At 37.5% G+C, this 25,776-nt stretch overlaps 1 protein-coding gene across 8 annotated transcripts in view; it reads left to right on the top strand.

Annotated features, from left to right (window-relative positions):
- Window positions 1-25,776, top strand: part of ACAP2 (ArfGAP with coiled-coil, ankyrin repeat and PH domains 2) — a 68,324-nt gene that overhangs the window by 12,155 nt on the left and 30,393 nt on the right. For 4 of the 8 annotated variants that reach the window (XM_057421842.1, XM_057421840.1, XM_057421843.1 and 1 more), the window contains exons 2-10: window positions 6,027-6,084; window positions 8,775-8,894; window positions 10,084-10,137; window positions 13,738-13,796; window positions 14,295-14,478; window positions 16,753-16,797; window positions 17,556-17,651; window positions 22,650-22,724; window positions 24,077-24,088. In XM_057421842.1, the coding sequence (XP_057277825.1) occupies window positions 6,027-6,084; window positions 8,775-8,894; window positions 10,084-10,137; window positions 13,738-13,796; window positions 14,295-14,478; window positions 16,753-16,797; window positions 17,556-17,651; window positions 22,650-22,724; window positions 24,077-24,088 (703 nt within the window). The remainder of the gene's footprint in view (window positions 1-6,026; window positions 6,085-8,774; window positions 8,895-10,083; window positions 10,138-13,737; window positions 13,797-14,294; window positions 14,479-16,752; window positions 16,798-17,555; window positions 17,652-22,649; window positions 22,725-24,076; window positions 24,089-25,776) is intronic. The other 4 variants (XM_057421845.1, XM_057421841.1, XM_057421844.1 and 1 more) reach the window with 1 other exon arrangement.

Below are 25,776 nucleotides of genomic sequence, written 5' to 3'. Positions count from 1 at the left end.
TGTTACAATCTGTTGTAGGTGAAGTGTGTGTTGTTCCTTGGGTGTTTTAATAGAGGGCTCATGAGGTAGAGAGGCTTGAAACATGTCTCAAGTAAAGCTGACTGTTTACTTGTTTGGTATGGTATTGCTATTTTATCTTTTCCATGACATTCACAATAGATTTCTGTTTAGAGGACTTTGCTATCAGTGTTGTCTTTCTCTGTACAGTGACATTAGTCATTGTATGTGTTTTGCCCTGGCCCTTTACTCACAGCAGTTAGCCTGTGGCTGTTTCTAAACAAATCTGTAACTAGTTGCTTAGCATCTGAAGTGTGATACCAAGGTACAGCTGCTATGTAAGTGTGGAGAAAGAGTGAGCAAGTGAGCAGAACAGTAGGTGAGCCAGTGCAATACCTCGTGTGGTATACCCGCATGTTAATTTGCCTTTGCATCATACTTACACCTTGTAGTCCTCCTCTGATTAATGTCTACTAGCCTTTTAGCTGTCTGTTCCCTGATAGGCTCTGGCATAGAGGAGACATTGCTATATATCATCAGGTGCATATTTTTATCTTGCATTTCTGTATTTTATCTTATATCCAGTTTTTCACATTCAGTAGTACTCCGCCCCCCCCCTTCCCAAGCTGTCTTTAAGGTGTTCTGAAGTTAGCTTGCTTTGAAGTCTCTTGTATCACTAAGAAACTTAGTGACTGATTTACTCCTATTGCCCTCTGTTACTGAGAATGCTGACTACAGTCACTGTCAGGAGTGGTTTATAAGCAACTCCATTGCTGAGTTCATTTCACTCTGATAATTGGGATCAAGAGGATTAGAAGTCACTATCTTGCTGTCCTTTTTGTCTGAATTTGGGCAGCACAGGTTGAAACCTAAGTCTGATATCACATAAAGCTATAGCATGAGTGCTTGGTAATTTTGATCGTTTGTTTTTTTGTTTTTTTTTTTTCATCTTAATCTGTGATACCACTGTGGGACGCACAGATAGCTTGCAGCTAATCTCTACTAGTGTCTGTATGGGGTTTGTGTTTAACATGAGAGTTAGAATGATCAATTGCTTTTACTTCAGCTAGTTACATACCAGCTTTATCCAGCTATGACCTTTGCTATTAGGAAGTTGTACATATCTTTGTAACTGCTTTTCAGTTTTCCTACTGTCCCTAAAGTTTAAAATTAAATGCAATTGAAGAGAACAAAGGGAAGTTAATCACAGTACCATTTGCTTCTTGGTTCGTGCTTAGTGTTCTCTGCCCCTCCAAGGCTGGATTGTTCTCCACTGGCATGGTAATGCTTCTTTATGCACTCTTCTGATACACAGCTGGTCTCATGAAAAGATATGGCAGTAAATGAGAGAAAAAGTGAATGTAGTCATACTTGAATATGACTACTCAGATACTTTGATTTAGCTATTGATAGTGTATGGCTAGTCTTGAATGTGAAATTCATGCTGTTGAACTGCAGTAGATGATAACTGAAGGGATGTGTCACCTGCAGTGTAATCTAAGTTGTGCATCAAGGGGCTATTCTGCATAGAATACATGCAAATAGGGGAGCTTTGTCTTTCCAAGTTGAAGTCCAGACTTTAACGTTATTAAAACTGTGATGGTGAGAATCTGTTACTCCCATTTTATGAGTCCAATGCATGAATGTATTCAGAAGTCCCAGTTTGAAAGCATTTGATTTTGTGTACTTTTTCCTGTTCTTCTGAAAGTATATTCAAGAGGTGGATTGAAGATTTAGGTTTGAAAAGTTCCTCAATTAAAATAAAAAATAAAAATATTAAAGTAATGACAACAATAAAAAACACAACAAAAAAAACTGTGGGAAAATACTTCATTAATGGACTTCTTTTAGTTTGAATATGTTTTTTAATAGAGAGATGTGTTAATTCGAGAATTAACAATAACTAATTGATAATTATCCATATCACCTTTGACTTCTCCAATTGGTTGCTTGTCAGCATCTAATTTATAATGACTACTGATTCCAGCCTCGTCACTTTCAGGAACACATTCTAAACATGATGAATGAGTGAAAGACTAAAGCCAGGAGGTGGCTTCAATGGCAGTTAGGTAACAGTTGAAGAACAGCTGACTTTAAAAGCATTCACCGTTGCCCCCTTTTACGCAGACACTGGCCAGTGGCCACGGTATGCTTGGCATTATGGTCAGCAGTATATAGCGGTTTAGTCCAGACTAAGTTATTTCCTTAGCACGTGTCCACAACTTGTGGCCTAAGAGGGACCGATTCTCTTTCTAGATGAGAGTTTAGCTGTCACCTTTCCCTTTGGTTCCTGGGATACTTAAAGCCCCCTCGCACCTTAAGCTGGAGGAAGGACTTTCACTGGGCAGTTGAGGGGAGTGATGTGATGGACACTAGAGTTCAGCTTTCCTTCATCATTATGCTGGACTAGCTAACTGTCCAGCTGATATTATCCTCCTTTAAAAAGACTGTTGAATCTTGAGTTTTCTTGCATCATGTTCTGTATTCCCCAGCTGTGGTTCTGCAGGAAGCTGTATCTAGCAAACTTAACTGTGTTTTAGGAGGGAACATGCAGGAGAGGAGGAGCAGCAGAGGGGAGAAACACATTCCTGAGAGTCCACATTAAGGAGTGTGAAGAGTATGGGAGACTGGTCATTTATAAAAGTTGTCCTCCACCCTTAAACAGCTGTTCTGATTCTGTGAGTTTCCATGCAGTGTTTGAAAATCTTGGGAAGCCACAGATGTTTGATTCATGTACTGAGGCAGATTTTATTCTGTACCCAGTGCCAGAGCCTTCTGGCTAAGATTACTCTGATGCAAACCCTGCTCCCAGCTCTCACTTCACTAAGGAGCAGCATTTTTGGTACATGTCAGGTCTGGACTTAGTCCTCAACTGTTTTATGACCACTTCCTGTGTTTGTAGCTGGACATTGGGTCTTGGCCGTGAAAGTGAGATTTACTTGGAATTATGACAATTTTCTGTGAGCTTTAAGTAATTCCTGACACAGATGTTTTGGAGAAAGAAATGCACTTTTGTATTCTGTGGCTTCAAAACGTACTAAGAAAAAAAGGGTAATGTTACCGTAGCCCAGCTCAAATCAGCTGTTCCTAATGTGTTCCCTAACCCGCTATGAAAACAATCTTTGTGACTAGTTGGTGTTAATAAATTATTAGCTATAGGTATCTAACTGTATTCCGATACTCTGAGGGCAATCTCTCCATTGTTCATATGCTTGTAATCCAGTATTGGTCTAACACTGTGTATATGTTTGCATGAGAATAACTTTTCTTCTAGTTTATAATGGAAATAGTGAAAGTAGAGAGTTCTGTGAAAAGGAACAATGAGCTTAAACAGGATTTGGCTGGAACCTAACAGCCGTTTGATCCATATCCAGCTGTAAGGGCCAGCCAGATGTGTCTTCCTTCCACGTGACAGCGGTGGGAAATAAGTTGGAGAACCAGCCTGGTGCTTCAGGGGCCTGTAGTAGTTCAGACATGATCTGCAATGAATCTGGTGGTGGAGGGGCTGTGTGTCTCCCTTCTCGCATGATATCTCTTTCTGCTTTGCTTTATCCTTCTTTCTTGGCCTGCCCCATATCTTTTCAGTCTTTTGATGTTCTGTTGTTACTTCTGTTTTGGTTGAGCTTATTCTCTCTTAAAATTTTCCCCTTGTAACAGAGCTTTAATTACTGAGCAGATGTGTCATTCTGCCTGCTCTAACTGCCTCTCTCTCATCTTCATCATGAATCTGACTTTTTAGCTCATTAATTCCTGTGGAGCTGGAACTCTTTGCTAGTTAAAGACACTAAAAAAACAATTCTTATCAGATCTTGCTGCAGTTCTGTAAACAAACTACTTAATCATGCTTTTATGTTAACACTAAAGAAACAAACAAAACCTTGTTGCACTGTGATCAAAAACAAATAAATAAAAACTGCAGTCTGAATATTGAGATACTTTTCCTTCCTTTGTGTGTGTTGGATTGTTTTTTTTTTTATTCTCTGTAATGCTCTCTGGAAAAATAGGATTTAACTTTAGAGACTTAGAATCATAGAATAGTTAGGGTTAGAAAGGACCTTAAGATCATCTAGTTCCAACCCCCCTGCCATGGGCTGGGGTACCTCACACTAAACCATGTCGCCCAAGGCTCTGTGCAACCTGGCCTTGAACACTGCCAGGGATGGAGCATTCACAACTTCCCTGGGCAATCCATTCCAGTGCCTCACCACCCTTACAGTAAAGAACTTCTTCCTTATGTCCAATCTAAACTTCCCCTGCTTAAGTTTTAACCTATTACCCCTTGTCCTATCACTACAGTCCCTAGTGAAGAGTCCCTCTTCAGCATCCCTACAGGCCCCCTTCAGATACTGGAAAGCTGCTATGAGGTCTCCATGCAGCCTTCTCTTCTACGGGCTTTCTCAGCCTGTCTTCATACGGGAGGTGCTCCAGTCCCCTGACCATCCTCGTGGCCCTCCTCTGGACTTGTTCCAACAGTTCCATGTCCTTTTTATGTTGAGGACACCAGAACTGTACACAATACACCAATTTAATTAAATGGAAATTAATCGAATATGGAAGAAAACAAAGTAAATAAAAGAGAAATTGATGTCGCCTGAATTCCTTCATACTTCATGGTCTGAAGCTAGAGAAGAGGCAGAAGCCAAAATGCAACTGCACAGGAATGTGCTTGGATACAAAACCTAGGATGTAACTGTGGGAATGCCTTTAGATACAAAAGCTGGAATGCAACTATGTGTAATGAAGTCTGCAAAAGCTGGGAATGTCATGCCTGTCATTTGAGAACTGCGGGCAATTGGCAGTGTTTTTCAGAACTATTCTTGTAAAAACTGCTCTTCCTGAGTCTGGGGCCTGATCCAGTCTTTTTTTTTTTTATTTATTTTTTGTTCTTGGCTTGAACTCATGTGAGTAGAAAGGAATTAGCAAGAGACAGTCGGTAAAGCTGTGGTCTGTGTACTCTCTCCTCAGCAGTAAAGCTGGCTTAAGAAATTCCTGGTCCAAATCGTACTTCCCTGCTTGTCTCACTTTTTCCAGGAAGAGTTTTTTGTAGGACTGAAATGCATCTGATCCAATTTTCCAGAAAGCATAACAGAAAACCTCCTGTTAGTTTTTTTTACAAGGTGGACCTACTACTGGTGAACAGTGTGGCTCCATGAACAGTTATGCTGGAATCACTGAAAGAATGAGGTACCCTCTGATAGGAGCAAGGGCATTCATTCATTGCCAGAAATTAGTACATTCAAGCTCTCAAGGCAGCGGCCTGATGGAACAACAGTGTTCATAAATTCCCTGAACAAAGTGTCATCCTTTCTTAGTCTTTCCCTATTTTTTTCAGGTAGCCAAAAGCAAGGAAGGAGGTGTCAAAGGAAACATCAACTCTCAAGCAAAGTTATGTTTTAGAAATGCTTCAGGAAAGCAACTTTTATAGTGGCAAGTAAAATGTGGCCTAAAAGTTGCAACCAATCTAGACTAGAGGCAAATGATATAATCAAGTGTGGCATCTGAAGTTACTGCTAAGTAACTGAAGTTACTACAGCTGACTCATGGCAAATGCTATGTTTTTTCATAATCTAATGACAAGGTCATTTTTCAAATACCTGTAGGTTTTTAGGTTTGCAGTTTTGAGCCACGAGAGTCACCAAAGTAATTATTTAAGAAAATTCACTCAGACTTCTAATTTCTTTCCTTTTTTTATTACCTTCAAACATACAGACTGTCAGCTATGCAAGAACAAAGTAAAACTATTTCAGTGTGACAAACACTAGAATTAATAAAATTTCATCTGAAAGCTTTATTACTAAGCTATTTGTTTTATCAGTGATGTAGTTTTTCCTTCTTTTTACCATCAAATTTTCTGCAGTTCTTGTGGTTCTCTAAAATCTGTGCTGTCTTATAGCTGAAATTTAAGTGAAACTATGATGGCAATATATGTGTTAAATTAATTAAATTAATGCTCCTTCTGTCCAGTCCCAGACTATTTTTGTGTAAAGTTTTAAGGGAAAATTTTAATGAAAAATTTTTCATCCATGCAGGGCAGCTTTAGAAGAAGTAGAAGGAGATGTGACAGAACTGGAACTGAAACTTGACAAGGTACGAGTAATTCAACAATGTCTGTTCTGAAAAATATACAAAGATGTGTTTAGGTTTTGTTTTAAAGTTCACAGCTGGGAAGTGGCAGCAGCCAACCAAACATTCAGATCTTGGAGAGGAAATAGATCTGGGTCCAGTGCACAGCTGGGCCTCAGAGGGTCAAGCTTTCGTAAGAGCAGCAAGATCCAGTGTGAATTCCCTTTCTCCACCAGCTGAGGATTGGGATTGTGCAATACCCTTCTGAATTCGTGGCCCCTTTGCAGTCATGCAGTATGCTGTATGCAGACTAATTCAGTTTTCATGTGAGTTAAAAGCCAAGGGTTGGCCATCTCTGCAGTGAGAGCTTATATTGTATGATGACAGCAGCATACTGCAAGCACATATGGATACTCTGTTTTAGAGATTTAAAGTCAGTCAGTGCTTTCTGTCTTTGGTAGTTTGCAGCACAGTTACAGCCGGATAGGGGTGTGTGTATATATATATATATATATATATATATATATACACACACGCTTTTGTCTGGAGGACTGACCTCCTGTAAAATTCATCAAACTTTGTGTCATGCTTTGTGCATGTATATAAAAGGTTTTTTGTAGCATCTTTTAAATGCATTACAATCCATTTACTGGTTCCTGAACCAGTAGTGTTTGGAGGCTTTAGTTCTTTCTTTGCTAGTATCTTGAAGGTGGCATTTTTTTGTTTTACATCTGTAGAAAGTGTCCTTTCCTTAGCATTTTATGCTAAATGTTTAAAATTATTTTTGCTTGTGTGTTAATGTGGGAGGCAGATGTCATTTGTTTACCTTCTTAGCTACTTTTTGAATACAAGCTTTTGTTCCTGCAGCTGTGAGTTGGCTGCAGAAAGATAGAGACAAAGTCAGTGTCCAATGAAGCATTAAGTCTGAAGACTTTGTTACTGCTTCTAATAATATTTCTAGCTTTTGTACTTAATAATATAACAATATGCTCTTTAAAAATAAATTTAAGGTTCTTTGATTTGGTGTGAATTTTGGTGAAACTGATGGGTTTAAGACACATTTTTACTGTAAGTGTGATGAATGTGTTTTGGTAGATTAAACCATGGAAGTATTTAAAGGATCTGAAAAGTCTGTCTTGGAAGTTTGTGTTTTCCACCAGTCTAAAAGGGTTATTCTGGGGGAAAAGAATTCTCGGATTCCTTAAGGGGTGTTATTCAGTGCCTTGCCCCCAGCATCTTACAGCAGGCCTATACCAAATATACCATTTTAGCATGTAAAAGCTATAGCTGTAGTATTACCCTTTGCCCTGAGAGACTGTCCTAGTACTCCTCAAAAGAAAATCGCCCAAACACATTTGCTCCCTTGACAAGAAAGCAAATGCACAAGGTAAGTATTTAAGTAGTTTAATTGTAATGTGATGTATAAGTGATCTAGTTTAATGCTTAAGTTGAAAGCCAGGCTTTTTGTGTGAGCTGAAGTAACTATGGCCTGAGGGTAATGATTTGTCTAGACTTGGTTGGTACCTTTTTCTGCGCAGTTATTCATACTAAATTTTGTTTTATTATCCCACAATTGTGACTTGGGGCTATATTATCTGCTTTTTTTTTTTTTTTTCCACTCTGGAAGAAAGGACACTGGATTCAGGATTGTGAACTGTAAGCAAAAGTGAAGGAAAAAGGATCACATTGTCAGTGATTTTTCTGTCCATTGTTTAATCATCTTGGCCATTTGTCAGAATGTGGGAAATGTTCAGATTTCGTCTTATGTTGACTCAGATTCTCTTAGGAAAAATTACTGGGTAAATGAGGCACAATGGTCACTTGGGTGGTTTCTTTGTCCCAACATAGGATCAAACACTTTGGTGTTGTTATTCATGAAAGCTTGTCTACATCCTTGAAAAATCCTTCAGAGGGAGAGGCTCAATCTTCTGATTTTATTCTCAGTTTGGTTTAGGGTTGGGGAGCTTGATAATAATATGCCCTCTCTTAAGAAAGCATCTAAGTGTTTGCACTAATCATTCTTTTATTAATGGCCCAGTGCAGAAGTGGTTCAAAAAGTGGGAAAACATCCATTACAAAAGACTGATGGCTAAAGTCTGATGTGCCAAGGTACTGAAAGAAGCAATGAGTGATAATGGTAGAAACCCATCACAGAAAGTCTAGTCTGTTGTATGAGTGAAAACATGATTATTTCACCCTCTGAGATGTAACCGTATCTCTTCAGCTGTGCTTTGTGCACAGTGTTTCGCTTTCCTGTGCCTGTGTTCTGAATGAAACAAGTGGTATGGGCTTATTTTGTTTGGTTTTTTGGTTTATTTTTTTTTTTTTTTGCTCAGAAGCCACGAACGACTTGTAATTTGCTTGGGTTCTAACCAGCTATGTTTTAGTTGCTGTGCTCTTTGCCCTCATGGAGTACTGTCTTGAAATATGTGCAATATGTTAACAATAAAACAAATAAAACGTAATGAAAAAAATATAAAAAGTAGTAACCTCCTCAGTGGCATAGCAGTTGACCTGGAATAGTATTTTATAGCTATCTCTGTACAGTATAAAGCTTTTCATAAATGTGGGGCTCTGTAATTCTAGAATTTAACTTTTGAAATCTTTGTTTCTTAGAGTTAACTAAGCTCAATGTATCTCATGTTTGTATGGTGGTGTATAAAACAAAACTAACAAACTTCCACTTTGTCTTTTTTTTTTTTTCCTCTTTTTAGCTGGTGAAGCTGTGTATTGCAATGATTGATACCGGGAAAGCATTCTGTACAGCCAACAAGCAGTTCATGAATGGAATTCGAGACCTTGCACAATATTCCTGTAAAGATGCATTGGTTGAGGTAAGTTCTTTAAGAGGTGAAAATGGAAGGAGAAAAGTGTAACTTAAAAGGTATGAAATATAGTAGTTAGCAAGAAAAGTATTTGAAGTTTATACTGTTACTTGCCTTTTTATTCCTTTTTTCTTTGCAATGTCTTTTGATTGTGGTGCACTGCAAGTGTCTTATTTATTGATATTAAAGTTTAATTTCAGCTTTAACCTGTGATGGCAGGGGTTCTCCAAATTCCAGAAAATGTGGTTTAGGTTAGGATTAGTCATCCTGGGAAGAGTGGAGAAAGGCTGAAGCTATGAACTCCTGCCCCTATTTTGCTAAAGTTCTAGTCATGGTTCTCTGCAATAAAATTTCCTGAGTTGATCTCTTGGGTCCTGGCACTTTCTAATAAATTGAAATCAAATTTTTAAATGTACAGAGCCCACTTTGATTGTGTAACCTCAGACTGATGTTGTTAGGCTAATTTGGAACACCTAGTATTATGTCTATTACTTTAAATGAAGAATGAAATTGTGTAATATGCAGGTGCAATTATGTGCAAGCTTCCGTGTATATAATCTAATGCATGTTCTGCAATAGAACATCAATTACATGTATGCATCTTCACATGTTAGTTGGAAGAGATATGGTGCAAACTTCAATATAGTCTGTGTGCAACTGAAACTGCTTTTGTCTGGAAATTTACTTGCTAGGAATGCAGCTTAAGCAGTTTTCTGGACATATTAGGGATCACTGTTTTCTAATGGTGTTTAAGACATTGATTCTACAGATTGATGTTGCTAAGCACATTAGCTGTGGGGCAGTAGTTCCTACAGTAAATATGTGTGTACTGATGATTACAACATGTTAACCAGGTTTTTGGAGTTAGAGTATTAAACATTAATGAATAATAAGTACTGTAATATTGAATATTTTAAATTAATATGTTAAATTATGTGAATTTCCTGTAATTTAGTCAACTTAATGTGAATTTTTCCTGTTGTGCTTCTCCTTAGCCCTTTATTTTAGGTAGGTTAAAGCTTATAGCTTTAACGGATTTACTTGATATTACCCCCATGTTCTCCTTCTAGCACAATGGTTTTAGTTTACAATCATGCTAAGGAAAATTATTTCCCAGGTTCTTTTCATTAAATCTGTTGCTCTTGTGCTGTGTGTTTGGCAGGGTTTAACTTTAACCACTTTGGTTTTCTCTTTACAGACCAGCTTGACAAAGTTCTCTGATACATTACAGGAAATGATCAATTATCACAATGTAAGTATTTCTAGTTGAAATATGACACTGACTTCCAGTTATATTTGATAAGAGAATAATGCCAAAATCAATGTTGATAGTTTTTACAAAGTCATGGTTTAAGTAGTATTGAGTATCTCTCATTTTATACTTGTAAATATTTTATTTATATTTTTATTACGAAGTATTTATAAATATCCCCTTTTCTGCAGTTTTTTTTTTTTTTTGCTTGGAGTTTATAAGCTTTGCTAAAACCCAATGCTGTGTAAGGCAGGGTAAATACTGGGTTGGTTTATCAGTTTTAATCAAACTGATGGGCAGCAGTGACAAACTATGAGCATATTTTTTTGCTGGACTGAAATAATGATTATCTTTTCCATGATTTCTACTTTTATCTCATCCTTTATGATGCACAAAATGAAGCACCTCTGATCTATGTGTAGTTTTCTCTTTGGAAATGTGACAGATTTAGACAAGTGTAGAGAAAAAGGAGAAAATGATGAGGTTTAAAACTAATATTGGTTTCCAGCATGTCAGACATCATCAGAAAGCTCAGTTTTGCCTGGATGGAAAATAACTTTTTTTTTATTTTTATTTTTTGGATTTATTTCCTGCTCTGAAGACTTCAGTCTTGTATCCTGAGAGCCAAAGGGATGTGTTTGTCATTCTATTTTATTCCTTTTCTTTTTGCCCCTACTGCTTTTCTTCTATTTTCCAGCAAATTGCTAGAAACCAACTGAAATGTCTTCAAAGTGCTGAGAATATTCAGGGCACTTAACTTTGTTGTTTGTTTGTTTAATATATTTCTAGGAGTTCAAAATGTAATGAGATTCAGAGAATGCAGTTCAAGCAGTTCTTGCTGATGGTTATCCTCTTAACCATGTCTTTGCTATATGGTGTTCTCTTTGACACATCTGACCAAGGTTCTGCATTCTTGCTGCTGCCGTTGTCCTATGTGATTGTGGCTTGCAGTATTTTTAGGTAAAATCTGGCACAGCGCAGCTCTCCCTCTAGGGCAGTTTGAAGGCAGAAAGCAAAGAATAAACCATATTAAAAGAAGATTTCTTTGCAGATCTACATAGGATCATTTGTGGGGCTTTTTGTTTGCTTCGGAGGTTTTTTGGTTTATTTTCTTCCCTGTACTTCCTTGCTCTGTGCATAGCAAGTAGAACAGTGGCCTTTACGAAAAAGCACAATTCTGAGAAGTGAGGCATGCTACAGCATTCTGATGTAGAGCTTTGCCAGACACATTGCGGTCCTGTGTTGCTTTTGTGAGTCTGTTTAGTTCAGCAGGACTTTACTAGCTCAGAATGCCAGCTCTGTTGTTGATCAAGTTGGCAGGAGAGCCATCATGAGAAAAAATTAGAGGAAAAAAGCGGAGTAATAGGTTTCCTCCAGAGAAAGGTGGGAAGAGGGAGGAGATGGTCCCCCTGAGGTTTGGATGACTGTCAGCTTTCTCGTAGAAGGCTTTGCTGTAAATAAAAGAAGGTAGATTTACATTAGGTACTAGGAAAAAAAATCTTCACTGTGAGGGTGGTGAGGCAGTGGCACAGGTTGCTCAGAGGTTGTGGCTGCCCCATCCCTGGAAGTGTCCAAGGCCAGATTGGACAGGGCTTTGAGCAACGTGGTGGAAATTGTCCCTGCTCATGGCAGAGGGCTTGGAACTATATGATCCCTTCCAACCCAAACCATTCTGTGATTCTATGAAATAAGGCTAGAAACCAGACTAATGCAGCATCTTCACTGATTCAGCAGTGGGGGAGTAGCTTTGACAACTTATGTCAAATAGCAACTTTCTTAGACTAGGTTTGGAGTACATGAAAGGTGATGTGTTGGAAAGGCTGTAAATCTAGTCAGATCATGGTCTGGGTACTTTTTTCTGTTCTCTTGGGAAAACTCTGTATGTATTTTTCTGCCTAGCACTTCTTTCTTCATCATTACTGTAAGCAGAATTGCAAGGCTTGTATTTCTGGGAGTCCACTAATCATCTGCCATCTGGTTGTACACTTTCGGTATTGATCTTGATTGGTGTACTCCTCAGGCACTGGCAAGCTTAAATGTCAGCAGTGGGAGTAGTCCCGGCATGACGTCCAGCTTGTCAAGAAGTTCTTTACCTATCCTAGTTGTCTGTTTTTCTGTTTTCCCAAAGTGGGAATACAAACAGGGTCTTCCATGTATTTCTATTAGATATGGGATGTCTCAGGTTGGAATGGAACTGTCTGCCTATATCAGGGTCACCTCTGAGGCTGGAGCAGATTGCTTAGAGTTTTATTCCGTTTCGTCTTGAAAACTTCCGAAAATGGAGACTGGATGGAGGTTACAGTACCACTATTAATGACTGACTTAAGCTCATCATGTTTTCCTTCATTTAGTATTTCTAGAAAAGAGAAATAAGCTGGTAAGGGCTTTGCTGTCAGTGCTTGGCATTGAATGGCTTGTCATTCCCAATTTTTTTATTAAAAAAAAACCAGACTGAATGTTTAAATAAAGCATTGATCTGAAACTTTAGGTTCTTGACTTGCTCTTCGAATAAAATTATTTAACACTTAAATATCATCTTTACCTTTTGGAAGAGCTTCTGGAGAGTTGGGCCAACTGCTACTTACATATATTCTTTCACCTCTTCATATGTTCTTTGTGATCATGCCTTGCATATTTCAACAATGCAGAATGGGAGGTGTAGAGGAGCTGGAAATTAAGGCGTTATTTGTAGTCTGCACAATGGGAGGTGCAAAGGATTTGTCTCATGGTCCTTGACCTTTTCCATTCTATCCTGTAACTCAGAGGACAGACATGAAGCTGAAGGAATGTGCATTTTCATTCCTCTATTAGAATTTCTGGGGTCATAAGAGAAAATAGAAGTTGTCTAACATTCAGGTGTGCTTTGGCCTTGGAAGTGTAACAAATTTCTCATGCTTTATGATTTGAGTTAGTAGATTATATTCTGTGCTGCCTCCCACCCCCAGGCCTCGCCAAATCATAAGAAATTTGACAAGCATGGTTTAGAACACTTAATCTTAGCAAAAGACGCATCCATTCTTCTTAGTTCAACAGTGGGTGGTTTGGGGTTTTTTTACAAACGTATTATGTAAAGGAGCTAGTACTAATTACTCATGTATGTTACATTTTCAGGATTAATTTTGGTCTGGACTTTTTTTGCCGAGACTTAAAGGCATATTCTTTCTGTGGTTTCATTTGTCTTTTAGTAGTGGAAGCCTGTAAGAATAAAAAAAGTGGTTACTTCAAAGTTGTTGCTTCAAGGCTGTTAGTACAGCAATATTCTTGACTGTTTAATAATAATAATAAACATGTTCTATGAGAATGGGCATGTCCTGCATTGTCAGGATTAAAGAATAAGATGCCAGAAGCTATTTTCTCTCCTTATAACCACAGCCTTTTAAAAGAGACCAGAAAAACTTGCTGGGTTTGTGTTATTTTCCCTATTTTATTCGTTATTTATTTATTTAAAACTACATTGAAGGGCTTTATCTTTTAATATAAGACATACATTGGTTTAATTCTAATTCCTATCTAATATTGCATAGTAACTGTGTATATCTAAAGTTGAAAGTTACGAATACCCCAAAGTTATTGACCTACATGGTAATGCTTTTCTTTCAGATCCTGTTTGACCAAACCCAAAGGTCAATTAAAGCACAGCTTCAGACTTTCGTTAAAGAGTAAGTTAATTTGCACTTATAGTGGGAAAATTATAGGTAAAATAGAATTTTAAAACATCTGATTTGTGGGAATTGGTGAAACATCATTCCTGAGAATGGCTAGCCATAAATTGAAAAGTGCATATTAAGGCTTGTCAAAAACCATCCCAAATCAGTGAGGCTTTAGTTCCAGCTACAGAGATGTTGAAATAGTATGAATTACTGATCTTAATTACACGTTGTCGTTGTCTAAGCTTAGCAAAAAAGTGCTTACCTGAGCTTTTCCACAGTACGCATGAGATGCATTTATTTAAATTTTAATTTTGTCCTTTACTCAGAAGAGAAAGACGGCAAAACTTCCATCATACTTCGTGTGATTTCCATTTGATCCAAGCCTTTGTTGAAGGGTATGAAAACAAAAGAAATAGCTATAACAGTCATGAGCATGGTTTATCTAGTTCATCTTTAAACACTTTTTTCATGCTTTGGAATTAATTTGTTATACGTCTTTCTCTTTAGAGATATTAGGAAATTTAAAGATGCTAAGAAACAGTTTGAAAAAGTTAGTGAAGAAAAAGAGAATGCTCTAGTGAAAAATGCACAAGTTCAAAGGAATAAGCAACATGAAGTAGAGGAAGCAACCAATATTTTGACTGCAACACGGAAATGTTTTCGACACATAGCTCTGGATTATGTTCTTCAGGTAAGTGCAGCAATAAAAGTTATATTCTTCAAAACTATCTGTTGCATATAGTTAAAAGATCTGTCATTTAGAAGTTCTTGCTGTAAGCTTCTTGGAAGCTATGGGGATTTAAGTGAAAAAGGAGTAACTTTGCAAGTAATTTCTCTTTTGAATAAAATCTAAGCAAAATTAATTTACATGATGCATTCTTATTGTTTAGTGCTTCGTTATTCATTGCTGTAATGACAATTTATTTTTCAACTTGAACATTATTTGTGAAAAAGCAGGTTTTGCTTGATACTTACCTAAAGTATTTATGATTGGCTATGCTGTAGTTCCTTATATCTTTGAATTTAAAAATATAACCTAGCCTAGGAAATATGAATTACATGAATAATTCTGATTTAGGGTGTTGTCTACTACTACATTTTCAGCTGCTTGCATTGGGTTTTATTTAACAAATCCTACTTGTCTAGAAGCGTCAGAGTCTGACACTGTGCCATAGGTGAAATCAAGAATGTAGCTACTCCTTTGCTTTTTAGTGCACATCTCCTAGGGTGTTGAAGGTGTTCTTTGTCCTACTACTTTGAATCCTGTGAAATACTAACATATTTTCTGTTGATAGTTATCATTCATCTCTTTCACAGTTTCCCACAACTACAGCAAAACAGGGTTATTGCAACTCGGATGGTATGAGGAGTTGGGGGCTCCTGAAAGGGTCTTGGCTTCTCCTATGATCAAGCACAGAACAACCCTTTAAAATTATGTTGGTTTTATATTGGACTTTATCATCTTGATTTGCGACAGTCAGTTACTTAACGCTTAGTTAACTGTTCTTTAAATTACATGTATTACCTGTAAAGTGAAGCAGAATTGATTGGATCAGCCCAGGCAAGTGCACAGATATGGTGGTCAGTGGTCAACACTGCACTCCTGCCTTTCGTGCACTAAGGACAAAGTTCATTCTGATGTTTAAAAAGTCATGGGAATTATGTACCACTTAATTATTTGTGCTAACATCAAATAGTGGGGGGGGAAAGCTGTTAGTCATTACTTTGGGACTGTTCCTTGTGTATGCATTGGACTGCAAATTGTTTGCCTCCTAGAATTCGTATATTAAAGTATGAGCAGTTCCTGTGATAAAGATGCATTTAAAATAACAAGGAAAAGTTTCATCATCTCTTAATTAATACAGGCTAAAATGAATTCAGCTTTAGGAATTCTTTCTGCTTGGGTGACTCTTCTCAAACAGTGGTTCCACAGCTCTGGTTTCTTTGTAGTTATATTGGCTTTAAACTGTATTTCAGAACCTTTGCATTAACTTTATTTCAACATTTTTTTTGCCTTGCAAGTTGAAGGTTTGTTCTATGCAAACAGATCTTAATTATTTTTGCTGCAGAGGGTTTTCCAAAATTACTGACCATTTTGAAATACAATCTGGTTTTGATTAGAGCTTCAGCAAGTTTACTTCTTTCGCTGGAATTTTAAATTGATGCATGGTGTTGTAATTTAACACCTCTGTATGTTTCTGCTAAATGGGGCTTTAAAGTGAAATCTGTAGTTCTGGATGGCAGCCTTAAAGATTAGGGACCAAAAAGGATAGAGGGACTAGCTGAATGTAAAATATCACTATATCACTTTTTTTTCTATAGAATGTGAAATTCTTCAAGTTCTAAGGCAAAACTATTGATCAGTGACTTCAGTTAGCTTAAAAGTGCAGGTATATATGAGAAGTTACTTACTGAAGCTAGCATGTTCTTGCTTGTTTCAGAGGTTGGGGTTATATCCCAGTTCTGGGACACTTTAGACAATGTCAGCATAGGGAAAAATAAACATGGCCCTGTCCTTTTTTCTCCCTTGTCAGGAGACTGCAGTGTGTGGAGTGCAGCTTCTTTAAGAAGTTGGGGGCTGGGTTAGCTCATACTGTCAGAAAGGATATTTCAAACATGTTGAATTCAATCTCTTGAAAGGTGTGTTATATTACTTCTAGCTAGCATGTGGTGTCTTTTATTTTCCCTTCTAATATATGAAAGTTGTGACTACTGCTGTGAAATTCTAGCTTTGCAAGTTTTTTCTGATTGCATCAATTTAATATCATGACAAAACTAGCATGCATCTTCTAAACATGTTTTGTGCAGTCTGATGTGGAGGTATGCTCTTTCAGTGTTCTAAGCTTTGATATGATTATTTGGAAGTAATTTGAAGTTTACTTTCTATGGGGAAAGTAGAATGAAGTAAGTTGCTTGTTTGCTTTTTTTTTCTTTTTTAAATTTTGTTTTGTTGTTTTTTTCCCAGATCAATGTTCTTCAGTCTAAAAGGAGAGCAGAAATCTTGAAATCGGTAAGATAAAGTTTATTTTCTGTATAGAAAATATTTAAATACATCTGAAACGAAAAATGTGGTTAAAAGCAGTATATTAAAAAGCTAGTTCTTTGACCTGTCAAAACATTATCAATACGTTTGGCCCTTTGGTGACTATCAGTTTAGCCTTTACTGTAAGTGGGCATTCATGCTTAATTGTTCTTGGCAATCCTTTTGGTTCAAATTTGAACACTTTAAGGTTTTCACTGCTGTGGACTCTTTGGTATGTGTTCCATGGTTAAAATCAAACTTTGCCAAGAATTCTGCTGTTTAGGTCTGCTATATTCATTTATAAACAATAAGTAATACTTAGAATCTATTTGAATATGGATTCAGCTCTTTCTACAAGAAGGGTATTTCTTTATGTTCATAAGGGCTTTGGCTTTGGATCATTAGTAAATACATTCTGTAGCCCTTCTCTAGTTAAACAGGAGATGATTACAGTTTCAGGGGACCCAAATTAGAAGTAATTTTCTGCCCTTAAGTAGATTTGTTTTGATAATGGGGTTAGTCCTGTTAACTAACTTTTGAGATTTTTGGCTTGGTTCCTTGCATGTTTATTTACATCATTAGAAGCTCTGTGAGATGTTGAGATAAAATTGCCAGGATACAAGAAAGCAGAAATTAAGCTTGGAACTGTATTTTAAGTTTGTTCATGTGGACTAGTTAAGCGATATATTTATGTGATAGTTTATAAACATTTATCCTTTTAAAAAACATACCTTTTTTCTTTCTAGATGTTATCATTTATGTATGCCCATCTGGCTTTTTTCCATCAAGGCTACGATCTTTTTAGTGAACTTGAGCCTTACATGAAAGATCTTGGTGCACAGGTAACAAACTACTTTAAAATCCATAATTGTAAGCTGGACTGGATGAAAATTTGATATATTAGTATATATCAGGTACATTGTAGATCTGTTCCACAAAAAGGGGCCTGTGGTGTAATAAAGGCAAAGCATTAAAAATACATTGTGGTTTAAATGAATGTAGTTATAAACTGAAAGTTGTTTTCTAAAATTCTGTGTTTAGGTAGTACATATTTAACATAGCCATGTAGTGCGATTTTGAGGAACTCTATTCAGGACATTGGATTATTTTATTTTAAAAAGCTTTGTATATGACATGTTGTAAATATATTTAATGATAAGGAGCAGATTAGGTTTTTTCCTTCTAATTGTATACATTATTTACTGTATAAATTAGGCAATATGACAAAAAAAAATGATGTTAGCAGCTTAGACCATAAACCAGAAATCTGATTTTAATAACTAGTGCAGAGTCCTTCTTGCCCAGTTTTGTTGTTTTAAGAACACACAGTTTCAGCTTTTGGGTGTTCAGTGACAGACTCATAAAAAGGTTGGACCACAGCCAACTGCACACGGGAGACATGGAAAATGGTTATGCAAAATAGAATAAGAGCTTGCAGTATTCAACTGAAGATCTGTCTGTGGTGTAGGAAGAAGACTCAGTGGTGTCTTGACTTGTTTTCACTGCAAGTTGAATAGACCTGGAAATACTTGTGCAACATCCCCCCCCCCCTTTTTCCTCTGTCCAAGGGCTTGCAACAGCTGCACTGATGCAAAGCCCTCTTTTTGCCTCTTTTGAACCTGATGCACAAAACAAAGCCAACCCAAATTCTATCTCCAGAAACAAAAGGAAATAAATGACAGCAACTGTTTATTTGCATTCATCTAAAGTATATGTGTCGTTGAATGTCTAAGAAATGACATTGTTCTGAGCTGGTTATTCCTGCCACAGTGCTGTTGTCATCTGTGCCCCTCAATCTTCTACTGTGTCTGTGCAGTGAAGCAGATCGGGAATTGTAGGAAATAACTCCAACAATCAAATGTTTAAATAGTTATTTTTCTGCTAGACTAGTCCCCAGTCAAGTTACTGTGGGTCTTAATTAGTTGTACAAATACACGTCAGGGAGGTGTGTGCTTGTGTGTGTGTATGCATGTGGCAAGTGTTTGAGTTGAGAAGAGAGATAGGCTGCTTGAGCTGGCACTGCCATCAAGAAGGGAAGTGACTGTACAGCTACAGACCTCTGTGTTTGGTGCAATAGTGACACTAGAAAGGTTCAGGTGTTCACGACTGTCCTTAGTTATGACTTTTGTTCATTCACATCCTTCCCTTTTGGGTTGTAATTCTTGAACTGTAGTGTTTTGATGGTAGAGAATGCGTGTCCTGTACCTCTGCAGAGGAGGGGATGGGGAAAGCAGACAAAACCTATGGAGCTGGTAGTGGTTTATGCTACCAGCTACACTTTAATGTTTTCATTTAATTGAAATTATTTAAGCAAGGAACAAAAGGTTATTTTCAAGTGGCTGGGCATCCTTTTCCTTGATCTGGTAAGGAGCATTGTGTAACACATCTTGGTGCTGGTATCATAGCAACTGAAGGAGTTAAATTTAGAAAATCCAGAACTGAGAATGTTTAAAATATATTACAATTGGAACAAAGGTAGACTAAAGACCCTGGAGTTGTACACCTTGCTGAAGTACTCTTTTGTGGCAGACCTTGACATTTAAGGATTGGAATTTTTCATGACAGAAACAGACTTGTAAATAGCTTATGGAAGTTTAACAGTTAATGAATGGCTTTGCAGTTTGCACTGGTTGAAGCCTCTGTCTTTAACTGGTCAGAGAGAAGGTATGTTGTGATATAAAACAGGGATTTGCTAGATTTTTCTGAAAATACGGTTATATTGTTTCTGCTGGTGAGTTTTCATTCACAGGTAAATTTTGTGGGTGATCTTAATTACAAGGTTTAACAGCACCCAAGACATTAAAATTGAAGTGATTTTAAAGAGGATAGTTATTTTGTAGCTCTTCTGGTTTGCATTTTCAAAGTAACTGGTTTATATGATGAAATAGGATTGAGCAATTTCTGCTTTCTGGGTATTTTAGGTCAGGGTAGGATTACTTGTGAATCAGATCATTGTAGGGGAATCTTCAATGGTGCACAAATGTAATACAAGCTTTTGCATGGAAACTACAGTATTTGGTATTTTTCATGTGAAATGTGTTAGTTTAAAAAGAAAACTTACTTGAATCTTCATTCCAAGATGTCTGTTCAAAAAGCTAAACATTTGCTAAACAGACAAACTATGTGTGATTTAGTTCTTTACAGAATACCACTTACAGCACTACATGTTTATAAAAAATATTACATTTACAAGAGCACGTAGTGATAGGACAAGGAGAAATGGCTTTAAACTGAGAGATGGAAGATGTAGATTAGACATTAGGAAGAAATTCCTTACCGTGAGAGTGTTGAGGCACTGGCACAGGTTGCCCAGAGAAGTTGTGGCTGCCCCATCCCTGGCAGTGTTCAAAGCCAGGTTGGATGGGGCTTGGTGCAGCCTGATCTAGTGTAAGGTGTCGCTGCCTGTGGAAGGGTCTAGAACTGGATGAACCCAAGACATTCCATGAATCTATGATATATCAGTAAATGCAGTATTGTGAAAAAAAAACCCTGGTTTTTGGAGACGATTAAGTAGTGGTATAATGACAGGGATTTCGACTGCTCAGTTATCTGATTGGCCAAAGCTCTTGACAGCTGCATGCTGTTGGTCATTTTTGTTTAAGGCAGTTGATGTGCTGGTCACTTCAGAAGAGGAAATTCTGGTCTGAGCTTGAAAACTGGGATGATACAATGCTGTCTTGATAGCAAAAGTAAATGATGAAGTGAACTGCTGTTAAGAACATTATTTTGGCACTTATGCTGTGGTATATGTACCCTCAAACGCTTTTGTTTAAGATAACTTAGAAGTCATTACCCTAATCTGAACTTGGCAGTCTTGTTTGATCTAGCAAGGTAGGGGAAAGAATTTCTTGGAGGCCATGTGCAGATTCCTGACTCTGAGGTTTTAGTAAGAAACTTGATTCCTATAAAGTCTTGAGCAGTCCTCAGGCTAGTTCTCACCTTTATCACAAAAGAGTGGGTTTCCCAGGGTTCTTGGTGCAAAACTGTCTTTGATTACAGTGGTAGCACAGCCTGTTTTAGAGGCTCATCTATAATTTTGGAGTCATGTAGCTGCATAAATATGATGCCTGGACACTTCAGTCTTTAACATGTCCGTGTTCACAAATATTTGTAAGGTGTAAAAGTGCTGGTAATGGCCATTTTAGTGGAGAAGAAATCAGAGAGAGAGGAGTTAAGAGAAGTGACAGAATATGGAATTAGATCCAGATATCCTGGCTGTCTGATGGCTCCATAATTGTTAGAGACTGTCTAGCACAAGGGTGTAAGAGTCAGTCATTGTCCCTTTTTAGTCTCATAGGTATCATTGCCCATTAGAGTTCATGGAGTGTATTTACAATGCTCTTAGTCACATGGTTTAATTTTAGGTAGTCCTGTGAGGAGCAGGGATTTGGACTCGATGATTCATGTGGGTCCCTTCCAACTCAAGATATTCTGTGATTCTGTTCTGTGATTTCAAGCAGGAGAAGTTCAACACAGGAAAATGACCAGAGTTGGCAGGGGTTCTCACTTGTGGTTGTGAGAGTGGGTGGAGGCGGCGCTATTTGTGTGCGTGAATTAGAGGTTCTGTTAGTCATACTGTGCCCTCTGCCACGTGACTCACTTCAGCTGGAAAGCTGCTGTTGTGCTGTTCCTCGTTTACTTGTTCTAGGCCTGGAGTGGGGCAAGGTCTGTCCCACAGGTGTAAAGCCTCAGGCGGTACTGCTGTGTTAAGGATTGCATCTACATTGTTAATTCAGTAAGATGCAGTGACTGGAGTTAATGGCAGTCTTGTATTACAGGCTGGATAAGGAGGAGTTCATCTGATGTCGCAGCATGTCACATAAGTACAAGGATTGCTGGTCATTTGAGCAGCGTCTGCTCCTTCACTTCACCATATTTCTGATTTAAACATCAAAGTCTGAAAAAAAACAAACCCAAAACCCAACCAACCAGAAACAATAATACCTACAAAATCAACCAAACAAAAAACATCCCCTCCCCCAAAAAACCCAAACCAAAATACAAACCACACCAAAATGAAACAAACCAACCCTAAACAGAACAACCACAAAAAAATCCAAATGCAACTTTCTTATGGGATATCTTAAATTTCCTGCTGTGTTTTTTTTTTCCCCTTCTGGTATTAAAAGGAAAAAGTTTATATGGTAGTGCTATAGACAAGCTCACAGCAAGTTTTTGGTAGTGGGGTGGGGTTTTCCTCAGTCATCACAGACTTTGTAAGGATGCTAACTGAAACCCTCTTTGTGGTGACAGTCTCCTGTGCAAAATCATATTACAGTTTCTTCTGAAATTAGAAACAGTTTGAATGGCTGTACCTAAGTTTTCAAGGAGACTTACTCAAGTGCTGCTGGTGACCTGATCAAAACTATTAGTACAAAAGGCTGGTTGGGGCCATCCCTCCACTTTGTGGAGGAGAAAAATCACTAGCATTTGCTCCCTCTAGTTTTTGCTGCTAATGCCAGCGCTGCTGCATAGGCCAGCCAGCCAGAGCAGCTAAAGCATGAGTCATTCTCCTCAGAGTCTGAGCACCAATGCGGTATAGAGTCGCATATGCTTGGCACCATGCTGTTCTTTGAAACATTTCTTCTAAGGCTTACAAGAAATGTATACCTTTCATAGAGTTTAATTCAGGATGGTAGTACAGTGCGTTGTTAAACAAGGCTTCAGTGGTTATTCAAGGTAAACACTTTCTGACCAGAGAAGTAATTATACTATGCAAATAAAAGAAAAGTCATGCAGTGTCTAGACATAATGTGTTCTTTTTTTGTCAGTGTTATGAAATCTACTGAGCCAAATTTCTCTTCATATCTAAAGATACAATTTTCTGTTTCTCTTTACAGCTGGATCAGTTGGCTGTAGATGCTGCAAAGGAGAAGAGAGATATGGAGCAAAAGCACTCCACTATTCAACAAAAGGTACTTGAGAGAATGTAAAAGGCAGACTGCACACACATTTTTGTCTCTAGCATTTCTTCCCAGCAGTGCATCTTTGCATCAGTACTCTGAGGGATGGTATCTTTAGTGCAGAGAAAGAGACTTATGCATCATTAAGCTTAGGATTGGATTGCAGATACTAATTTTGTATTACAGAAGATTGTTTAGTTATGAAGCATATACAACAGTGTATTTGAATGCTGGGACTCTAACATTTCAATAGAACTCTTTATTCAATCTAAGCTGTAATAGGAATTTAGTTATAAAGGTTGTTGGTTTTCCCTCCAGTGTGTCTGTAGAAGAGATGTTTATACTGCACAGTCCTTCAGTCATGTATTGCTTTCTGGACTGTGCCAAATAAGAATGCAGCACTTTTAGGTAGTGTGGCAGCTGTTGTTGCATAGAAAGAGCAAAAGTAAACTTTCATAAAGGCTGTCTAATGTACGGTGTTCAATTGTGTACAAAAAAGTGATAACAATAAATTGCTGTTTTGAGAAGATTTGTATGTGCAATATTTTTGCTTGTTGAGAACAATTTAGGTAATCCATACTGGGATGCGGGGGAATGATTTCTGTTGTTTGGATGTTTCAGAAGCTCTAGGTTAGTATTGGTTTTGCAGGTATAATGCTAGAAGTTAAAAATATTTCCACTGAACTCTCTGGTAGTGAGATAATACTGCAGGTAGTTTTGAAAGGGATTAGATACCAGTTTAAAGGTAATGCAACACTTCTTACTCTCAATCAAATACATTCTGTATCCATTCAGGTGACATAAAAAAAAAAGCCTAATGTAAATTAAATCTGATCAGTAAATTCAGGAATGAGAACTTGTTAAGACTATAATTTAGGTAGCTTTAGTAAGAATCAATATTAATACTGATGGGAAAAGGTAATGCTTTTGGTTGCTAAAAATGGGTTTGTTGCTTCATCCCATCATGCCTCCTGGAGTTGGTGGGAAGCATTAGGATTGCTGTGAAATTGAGCAGGCATGATGATGGATTTTAGGGCAGTGCTGATGTGCTCTGTTTGGGGGCAGACAGAAAGTAACTGCAGGTGAGGAATGGGAAGAAAGAAGGAAAATAGGAAAGAGATGGAACTGGAGAATTAACACTGATGTTCAAATTTTAATTTGGGTTGAATAGGCCGTGTTTCAGGGGTGGGCAGTAGTTGAGGATTTTAGTGTTAACAGAACAACAGTGCTTGGTGAAGGGTGTAAGTTATGCTCAATTTTCTTTTAATTGCCCATAGAAATAATGACATATTACTGTGAATTATGGTAATTGCTGTTGCCAGTGCTGTTTACAGTCTTTGTTTTTTCTTCAAATGCTGCTTAAGGCTGCTTTACAGGTAAAATATTCCTAATAGTATCAATGGTTATTGAAACTTTTAAGCTTCATGAAACTAATTAAATTCTATCTTTTGCATAGTACAAATATTCTTGCTTTCTAGTACAAATTGTAGTCACAGAGGTTATTTCTATTTTGTTCCTTATTTTAAGTGAATGACAATTTTACACTCTCTAAAATATAATCAGGGCAGTCAGATTGTATTATATGTTGTCCTCTAAAGTTCTGTGTTTCAAGTTATGTATGTTGTCTCCTGTCCTTATCAGTGAAGTCACTGATGCGTTTTTGTGATGACAATGCCTAGATGAATGTATCTGGGCTTTGGAGGGCATGGTTTACTGCAGGTTCCTCTTACATCTTGTCAAATAATTTTCTTTGTTTCTTATTCAGATCATGTTGTCTGTTTTTTTGTCTCTTTCTACCTGCTTTTCCCAACCTTACCACCAAGCTTGCTTCCAGCTCATCAGGATTTCAGAATCTTGAACTGCTTTAGACCTTGGATCTTGTTCTCTATTTGTCATCTGGTCAACCTGACCAGGATAGCAACCTTGTTCTCATGGCTTGTCATGTTGCTTTCCACTGGGCTGCCTCTTAGGCATATATTCCCAAATCTCCCAGTGCCAAATCCTTTTATGTTTTATAACTACTGAAACTTCTGCTTCTTGTCTTAAATATTCCATGAGGTATATATGCATTTAATATACTGAAGTTTTAATCTAATGCTTCAGAATGATGCCTTTTCTTCATTGTGTGGATAAAGAACAGTTCCTTTTCTGAAATGTTTAGGTAAGTGCACATGTGCACACACCTGCCCACACACTACCTGTGTTTGCATATATGTGCATATGCATGCAGAATAGTTGCACTAATTAACTCATCTCACTTTTCTTTATAATCATCATCCTGTTTAATTAGGTTGTGGTCTGAGAAGCTAATGCAAAAGCCGTGGAAGGGCTTGGTCACCACTATAGTCTGATTTCAATTTTCAGAGAATTGATGTCTCATTTTTTTTTTAACTTTTGTGGTCTTATTTACTCAGAAAATATGCAGGAGACTTTTTATTGTAAGAAATTATATTTTTCTGTATTAATCTGGAGCAACACATACTATGAATTAATCTAGAAATGCCATGATCATTCCGGGAATGTTTTGCCATGTATTTTCATAGGGAAAGATTTGTATCTAGAGTGGTGTCACAGTGGTCAGAGTGTCAATATCACTTAAGACTTTTGTTTTCTGAGCAGTTTGCACCCCATTGCTGTAGTAACATGTTGAATTAAGAAATAATTTAAAAATCAGTTGAACGTGTAAACAGCATTATGGCTTTTGGTTTGGGGACAAAGCTGATATTTCTAAAATGAGGGAAATGAAACAGGAAAAATGTTTGCATTGAACTTGAAATAGTTTTTATTGTATTCAAATCCCTTTGTCATTAAAAGAAAAATATTCTACTTCCAAAGAGCTGCTCAGGAAACAGCTGGAGTGAGAGTGATGTGAAAATTTTTAACATCTTGAATAAGCAAGGTGATAGGAAACCAGATGCTACTGCAGTCAGCAAGCAGGCATAAATCAGAGCTGCTGTTGAGAAGTAATGCAAACTAAATCCTGTCTCAAAAAGCAAGGATGTGCCAGTATTTCAAGTGGCATGTATACTCCGTCACTATCTCGCTTTCTTTCACTTCATCTTGG

The sequence above is a fragment of the Pezoporus wallicus genome, unplaced genomic scaffold (assembly GCF_028554395.1).
Source record: "Pezoporus wallicus isolate ANWC-B61680 ecotype Strahan unplaced genomic scaffold, APGP_CSIRO_Pwel_v1 scaffold_7402, whole genome shotgun sequence".
NCBI classification, from domain to species: domain Eukaryota; kingdom Metazoa; phylum Chordata; class Aves; order Psittaciformes; family Psittacidae; genus Pezoporus; species Pezoporus wallicus.
The sequence above is the reverse complement of the archived record's forward strand: the minus strand, read 5'-3'. Positions and strand labels throughout refer to the sequence as shown.